This window comes from Empidonax traillii, unplaced genomic scaffold (assembly GCF_003031625.1).
Source record: "Empidonax traillii isolate 1590-97213 ecotype Southwest subspecies unplaced genomic scaffold, ASM303162v1 scaffold377:size560545, whole genome shotgun sequence".
NCBI classification, from domain to species: Eukaryota; Metazoa; Chordata; class Aves; order Passeriformes; family Tyrannidae; genus Empidonax; species Empidonax traillii.
Genome location: NW_020955570.1, coordinates 550,299 through 558,867, shown reverse-complemented (window position 1 = coordinate 558,867; position 8,569 = coordinate 550,299). Strand labels below are relative to the sequence as shown.

General features: G+C 41.1%; 1 protein-coding gene across 1 annotated transcript in view; it reads left to right on the top strand.

The window, feature by feature from the left end:
• Positions 1 to 1,348: 1,348 nt before the first annotated feature.
• The window catches only part of LAMA4 (laminin subunit alpha 4), a gene marked incomplete at its 5' end in the record, with an annotated part of 67,404 nt that continues 60,183 nt past the window's right edge, over positions 1,349 to 8,569 (top strand). The window contains 2 exons of the mRNA XM_027893035.1: positions 1,349 to 1,434; positions 6,733 to 6,947. Coding sequence (XP_027748836.1) covers positions 1,349 to 1,434; positions 6,733 to 6,947 — 301 coding nt within the window. The remainder of the gene's footprint in view (positions 1,435 to 6,732; positions 6,948 to 8,569) is intronic.

Genomic DNA, 8,569 nt, shown 5'->3' with positions numbered 1-8,569 from the left:
ATTCAAAGGACATTGTTTTTGTGCTGTGCTTTATTTTGGAAGTAGCCAGTGAATTCATACTAGGCAGAATGACCAAATCTGTAAACTGACAGACTCATCGGATAGATATTTTTTTCCAGGAACTCAGATGTGTGTCTCTAGATTTTCTGACCAGGCTATCTTCATATCTTGCTATCCTGGGAATTTTTTGAGTAACTTTTGGACATTGCATATGAAGTGTAATGTCATCTCTTTGGAATAACAAAAAGGGGGATGGAGGTTGCTTCACAGTCTAGCAAATGTTATTTCTTTTCAAAGTCCAGAGAATTACACCACCTCTTTTTTTTCCCCCCTAAAAGATTACAAAAAGTATAAAACTTCAGATTTTAGTTGTCTTTCATAACTTAGATCCACAATGTGGTTTTTTCAACTATGTGAAGTAATTAATCTCTTTAACAGAACTGCAAGCCTGCCAAATTATTATGATTTTCTCAATATGTTCTTGTAAAAGCTGCACAGAAGTTAATTTGTGAATTCTGTGAGAAGCATCTCATTTTATGTTCTCTCTGATTATATGAAATGTTTTGAGACAGAGCAGAGAGATCCAGAGATCCAGACACAGATTTATATATCTCTGGTTGTTCAATCAGATGAGAAATGCTGGCAGGAACTGAAATTATGCAGGAATTCTTGTCACCTTTCAATGCTGTTTACTCCTGGAACAAGCAGTGCATGGCTCATGCTCTTTCCCATTGATTTGAGTCTTTTGTCCAGTGTGAAAGGGTTGCAGCTGAGCCACAGCTGCCCAACACCCTGTGGCTCGGGAGCTGCGTTTTAGCAACTGTGGGCCTGCAGCTGGCAAGTGCTGTCACTCACTACTCGGGTTGCTTTCTAGTGCTGGCAGAAATTTATTCACACATATTACAAACTAACTAGAAACATCTTTAGAACTGTATCTCTTCTTTTCTGTATTTAAGAGATGTCCACCACTGTGTTTGAAGTGCATATACAATTTGCACTTTCCACATCTGCCAACTGTTGTTCTTTGGATGGCGTACTTAGTTAATCATTTGTTACATCCTGAAAACATACGAAAACAAAGACAAGAACTTTCATATATGTATATATATATGTATGTATGCATTTGTACAGCTCCATAGTACTATACACTAATTATTGCTTTCTATACTAATTAAAATTACTAAACAGGGGGTATAATATGAATAATATAAAGAGCTTAATACCTATCCAGCAAAGAGTCATCAAGAGCCAGAGTTCAAACTAACAGTAAAATGTCTATAATTTAATAAAGAAATATTCCCAAGTGTTTGCTGTCGCCTGCTCTTCTAATTATTCATTCTAATGAAATTCCAGTTTTGCAGTCTCCTGTTACAGAAAAAGTGGAAGTGTGCGTTGTGTCTGTAAAGAAAACTATGCAGGACCCAACTGTGAAAGGTAAGAAAAAAATTAGGATGACTTGCTGATCAGCAATACCTAAGTCCAGAATTTTTTAAGGGAATCTTCTCACATGGTTGAGAAATCTGGTGCATTTGTTTTCATCAGGTTAAATCATGTCTGTTAAATAATCTCATTCAGTTTCTACTAAAAACCACTAAAACTTGCTGCAGAGACACATTAGCATAAGACAGACATTTGCATCTGATGTATTTTGATCTATTTCCTTCACTTCGTGTACCTTCATGTGGTAATCTGCCTAAAATGAATGTAATTTAAAAATACAAAATATAAATCAGAAATAGCAACTGAAGAGAAAAATAACTACCATATAGATGCCTCTTGAAATTCACCCGTCTAAAACATATAGCAGGCTTCTACTGAATAAATTTTTCTAAGACAAAGAACAAAATCTATTTTTGAGTCAAATTCTTAATGGGCGGATGCAGCTTTTTTAGTTACATTTTAAAGGCACTTTACAAACATAATTCAATAAAGCCAAGCAAGCAAGCATAGGCCAGTGTTGCATTTGAAATTTTCCTCATGTCTGTAAACAATTTTCAGTAAATATTTTCTAAATCACAAAGTACACCAATAAGTGGAGCTGTACAACAGAAATATAACTACCTCTCATGTCCTGTAAGAGGCCGTCTTACTCGCTATGAACATACATGAGTGATGTCGCAAGGAACGTCAGAGGCCTGATTATAATTCAGGAATTGTCCTTGAGCAGCCAATAAATTAAAACAGCTCTAACACAAAGACTGAAGGGTATAGGACGGCTCAGACACTGGCTTCCTGAACATCTCTTTTTTTCCCTTAAATCGCCTAAAGTATTTAAGTCTTCAGACAGCTATCATTAATGGGCACATCTTTAATTCAAATGATACTTAATGTAACTGTCAGAGAAGGGAGAAAAGGGATGCTTATGATGCAAAGAGAAATCGATATGAAAAAGGTGAAGTGAACAAATGAGTGAAGGTTTTTCCCCTTACAGATGATGCAAAAACATCAGTAAATTACCTCCACATCATTAACGTGGTTAAAGCAACAGTGAAAGCCCTTTAGACAGATGGCACACAACTAAAAAAACCCCACCCTTGTTTACAGGCCCATGGCTGTATTCTTTTGTTCTTCCAAAATGTCAGGTTTATACACAAAGGATAATACAGACAATTAAAAGGTCAGTGAGATTTCTTAACGGTTATTAAAATGTCAGCCTAGTCTACAAGCAATACAAATCTTATGAAATGGGCAGCAGATGCATAGGAACAGCAGAAAATAGCATTGGCTTTGTTTTCTAATAGCCACTACCCAGCCTGACACAGTGCATCTGTCTTAAGGAGGGCAAAGCTGTGTAGAAAAAGCTACAGAAAGAAATCAGCCTGTCCTGGTCACAGCATTAAGACCTTGGCTAATTGCTGGGATAAGCAGCAAGCAGGGACAGAAAGGACTTGCCTTCTGGTAGGCTCCTGGTCCTCCTTCCATTTGTGTCAGAAACATCAAAAAGCATTTCAAAGATGGATGAAGCATTGCTTGTCCTTGTCCACTTGCTAAAGAGCAAGTCCCTACTTCACATATGCCACTGGCTACTGTCACCATTCCCTACTCCCTCTGCAGCCATTAGGCCATCAGCTTTATGACAGGAGGACTGGGGGATCCTGAGCGAGAAGGGTCATTGCTCCTGTCCCTGTCTCCAGCTCAAAGAGCCACTCCTGTCCCCAGGGAGACGAAGGCTACATCCTGTTTCCAGTTCTCCCTCCCAGCTCTCCACAGCAGTTGGTGACAGGTGACAGGCACCCTGTAACAGTGAGCTGCAGAACACCCTTCAACCGGCAGCATGTGGGATCTCCAAAACAGCTCACAGGGAGGCAACCTGCTCCAGTTCCTCTGGCATTTGTGTAGGAGGGTTTCTTGTGCTGCTCTAGAGGTTTGGCACAAACTCACCCAGTTTATGTTTGCCAGGAAACAGTGCTGAGGATTCACAGAGGCCCTCAGTAGGAATTGAGAAAACCGGCTTCCCAATTTGAAACTTAGGAATTAATAATTTTTCTTCTGAATGTCAACAATAAGGCAGGAGGGTGGTAGATGATGAAATGTAGGTTTTGTTAATGCCCAAATGTTAAAAAAATAACTGAACAAATTACGCTTTAGTTTCTAAAGCAAATAGATTTAAAAGGTTCTTTTGGCATTGCCAAGGAAGAGGAAGTTAATTTCTTATTCGCCAATAATCACAGGAAGAAACTATGGCTGCAAAATGAAACAAAGATAGCTTAGCAGTTTTATTATGGCAGAGGAAACATCCTTTGTTAGCAACAAGGAGTTATCTATATATACAATGAAGGAAAAGACATTTAATGCAGGCCTCTGAATTTTTTCGGGCCTTGAAGTGCAGAGATCGACCAGTACATTTTTAGTCAGTGGTCTCTGCTCTTCTCACACGCTACCCATTATTCAAAAGAGGCCAAGTGCCTCAGCCCTATGAGATGATCTGAGTGGCAAAGGGAAGGGGAAGGTGACACATTACCTTTCAACTCTTAAAGTTTCTCTTTTTGTTTTAAACAGCTGCTCCAGATAAGAAAATATAACAAAGGTGAGTTATAGACTCACAGAATAGTTCTGGTTTTGAGGGATCTTAAAGATCATCTAGTTCCAACCCCCTGCCATGGGCAGGGACACCTACCAATACACCAGGTTGCTCAAGACCTCATCCAACCTGGCCTTGAACACCTCCAGGGATGGGGCTTCCACAACTTCTCTGGGCAACCTGTCCCAGTGCCTCAGGTAGTCATAAAAGTCATACACTTACAAAGTGTATCTGTGAGGATGTGAGGAAATGTCGACCACATTCCTGGCAAGTGAACTGAATGGTATATATCAACAAAGAAGAAAGGGAAAATTACTTTGTCCCAGTGAGAGGGCAGACATTGCATGCCTGAAGAGGATAGCACACAGTCTTGGGTAGATGCTGGCTAGCAGTAAGTAAAAGGCTGGTCTGGCCCCAGCCCTGCTCAGTGGCCTCTGTGACTTGGTGGCCACATTAGACAGATAATCATCTGGAAAATACCTAACTACAGAAGACCAAACCCTTCAAGATTATATAGTTCATAATAAAACAAATGTTTCTACAGACTGAAAAAACAAACAAACAAAAAACCAAAACAAAACCAAACAAACAAACAAAAACCCCAACCAGCAATAACTCAGACGGGGTTTTTTTTCCTTGTTCAAGCTTCATAAACATTCTGAAATTCTGAAATTTGGAAAAATACTACAATCTCACATTGGCTGAAATATCAGCAAATCATAGCAAGACTTTTGGCATGATTAAATGGTAGCTTTATCCATCACTGCCTGCTCTAACTCCCACAGGAATGGGCAGTGACTCCACCAAAGTCAGATAAATTACACTCTGCACTCAGTTTAGCATTCACAGTTCTTCAAGGGATGCACAGAACTCTCAGTCACATTTTTATTCTTTACATCTGGGTAACCCAAACGATAAAATCTGCACCAAAGATTCTGGCAGTGCTGCAAAGATACAAAAAGAGCCTTTGTCATTGACAAAAGCAGTATTTGAGGCAGCCAAGTGGTTTATATTAAGATGCTTAAAATTTTATGTGTTTTTACTGTGGGGGTTCAGGATTGGAAGATGAACAAAGCAGTGTTGAGAAAATTACTTTCTTATTAAAAAAAAAAATCAGCAAAAGTAAGAACAGATCAAACCTCAAAGCTTTTATCAGATCTCCCACATTTTCATTGTTCAGACATGGCAGAACCTGAATTTGACTATGTTCAGATTTTAGGAGACAAGAGACCTTGGCCCAAGTATCCAGCCAGAATATATGAAAATTTAACTGAACTGCCTAAGTGCTCACCCTCCCCACCCACCAACAGCAGAACAAACAGCATGTTAAACAGGACTTTGTGGATGGAAGACAAGGACAACATGATGATAAAGCAAAATTAACTACAACAAATGCTCCTTACCTAAGACATTGCAGCAACTATTCAAGCCTCCAATTTCTTCAGCCAGCAATTGCTACACCAGCTAGTAATTCCCCTCCCTGCAGTAATTCCTCATTTCCAGTTTGGGGATATAAGTCCCTGATCTGTGTGCCCCAGGCTTCTGGGTCATGGGCCCTCCTGCCACCATGCAGTAACACTGTGAACAGTGTGGGTTCCCCCTGTCCTTCCATGCTGCTCCAACTGCAAGATCCTCCAGTGAATCCCTTGACTGAAGATTTGCTTTCATGCACTGCTCCATGCTCACCCCAGTACCAGTTCTCTTTGCCTCACTGGTTGTTTTGCAAAAGTTCCTCTTGCTTGTAGGATTAAGCCCACTCCCTGATATTAGCAGAAACATTTCTGACTGAGACACTTCTTTTCCAAAGGATGACCAAATATGTTACTACCTCTTAGCTTACGGCCACTGGTCATCTGGGAATGGTTCATATTACTGGTTTGTCTAGGCTCTCAAAAACCACCACAGTTTCAACATCTTTTCCTTTTTAAGCTGTAGAAAATTCTCAGCTGAAATGCTTCCCCAAACATGACAAAACACGATAAGCAATTTGGACCCATTTCAGGCCTTCTCTGTGGTGCTTGGTACCCACCTCCCTCTCTCCCTCCAAAAACCAACAGAGGAATCCTCCCTTCCCAGGCTGCTGGCTGATTTCAGCCTTTTGCCCTCATCCAGCAGCCTAACATCAAACAGATCTGAAAAACGTAGTCTAGTTCAGTGCCTCTTCTGTTTTGCAGAAATCAGAAACCACCCTAATACCTCACCATAGAAGTATTTCTATAAACCTTTCCTGCTCAGTACTTTTTATGTACATTTATAATAAAAATAAGTCTGAACTTCCTCTGAGTTTCAGCATCACGAAATGCTTACCCCAGTTTCCTATATAACACAATATAGTTGGTGAGATCCAAAGCTGAAAGAGACCAAAATAAACACTGTACAGCTGCTTCTCTGCCAAGGTCATTCTGTCACAGATTTTAAAACAATAGAGGACAAATAATTTCGCTGCTAAAGACACACAGAAAAAATAAATCAATGCAGACTGGTGTGCATGAAATACCAAGGGTGTTCAAAAGGGGAAAAATATATAACTATACAGATTAGGATTAGAGTACAAAGCAGCCTCTGCAGAAATTCAGTTCCTAATTTGCCTCCTGTCCATTAGCAGCTGCAGACAGTCATCAATTCCTGGTAACATAAATAAGGTCAGAAAAAATGGTACTGCAGATGGGAATGTCATTGCTTGTCACTGACAGGTTCGTTCTTCCTTTCAGGTGTGCCCCTGGTTACTATGGGAACCCTTTGCTAATTGGAAGCACTTGTAAAAAATGTGACTGCAATGGCAACTCGGACCCAAACATGATTTTTGAAGACTGTGATGAAGTGACTGGCCAGTGCCGCAACTGCCTGCACAACACCAGCGGCTTCAAGTGTGAACGATGCGCTCCGGGTTACTATGGGGATGCCAGATTTGCTAAAAACTGTACAGGTATTGTTTCAGTTTAGCCCAGCAATGCTGAGGAAAAGACAGCACAGCACAATCTATGGATGATCTCTCAAATATCGGAGATACGTGAACGAGTTAGAAGGCATCTGTGGCCCTGGGAGGCAGGCAGTGCTCCCAGCCATCTACCTGGTGGGATAATTTGGATGCCCATTCAGTTGAATCATCCTGGGTGGCAGGGAAATATCTCTTTCCAGTGCCATGAGTAAGTCTCAGATCCCAGACTCCAACACCTTTAGTGCCTGGGCAGGATTAATGAAGGTACTGTTGTGTCCTCCTGAATATTGTTTTAAATAAGGGTGTCTAAGCTTTCTTTGGACAGAGACTTCACCTTTATGTCCACACCATGTACTGCCCAACATGACCACTCAGACTGATGGTGGTTAAAGACTTGAAAGTGTTTTTAGGGGAACAGGATCATCCTTCCTGCCCTGATCCAATCCCCACTCACTTTCTGCTAGTTTCCACACTGGTAATGTATTCTGCACTTCCTTTGAGTCTGTGTAATCTTGCTGGTTACAGTACTTCCACACCAGAGATGAGTGTACTTTAAGAGTCTAGTACAGTGCTACCCAGAGGATCTTACCAAAACATACCTGTACAGAGGGACCACAAAGATTTATCTCCTCTCATATAATTATTCTCCTGATTTCTATTGAGTTCAATCCTTTGAACTCATGCCCTTCGTCCTTGCTTTGGCTCTGGGAGACAAGTTTACATCCTCTTTCAAAGCACTTAGGAATAGGTACTGCAAAATGCAGGTAACCCAGTGCAAGGACCTTGGGGCTCCCTCCCAACCTCTTTGGAAGGGTCTTTCCCTGAAGGACCAGAACACAAACTGGGGAGACAGATCACTTCTAGCTCTTCATCTGACTCAAAGATAAGGCACAGACAAAGCATGCATCCAACTTGGACCTCAGAAGTGCTCCAGAACCTCAAGATACAGAGCTACAGGCCTCAGGACCTTAGCAGTGTCTTGATCCTTTTTGCAGCTCACTGTCCACTTGAACTTAGCTTTTTACAACCTTACTAGGTGTGTTTTTGGACCCACAGGATGGAGTCTGTGAGAACATTCCATACTCAAGTGTCCCTTGAGCTGCTATCTTCATTTGTAGGGGACACCATATGATATTACTATTGGTCCTTTCTTGTTTTATGTTCCGGTGATAGATGGAAGTTGAGTGCCCACCTCCAGGATGTAACTCACATCACTTATTCACATGTTTATTTTTCGTTTATAAGAACAGGAAGAGATAGTGCTCATGCACAGTGATCCCAAAAGCCAAAGCCATGTGTCCAAACTAGCTAAAAAGACATCAGCTGTAGGGAACACAGTGCCCCAAAACTCACCTCCTGCCTGGATCTAGGCACCCTCTGTGATTTTGAGGTTGCAAAAGGAAACCTTGTTTATGAACTTCACTGCTTAAGTCACCTCCCCTGAGATGATTTAACTGCACTTCTCCCATAAGGAATGAATGACAGGATCTAGTCTGAGGCTGCTGAATTCCATGAGGCAGGAGAAACACACCCAGAACTTCAACTCAGCAAACCTCAGCAACTGTGCCCTGGCCATAGACAAAAGCAAAGCTTCAAACACCTAAGAGTAG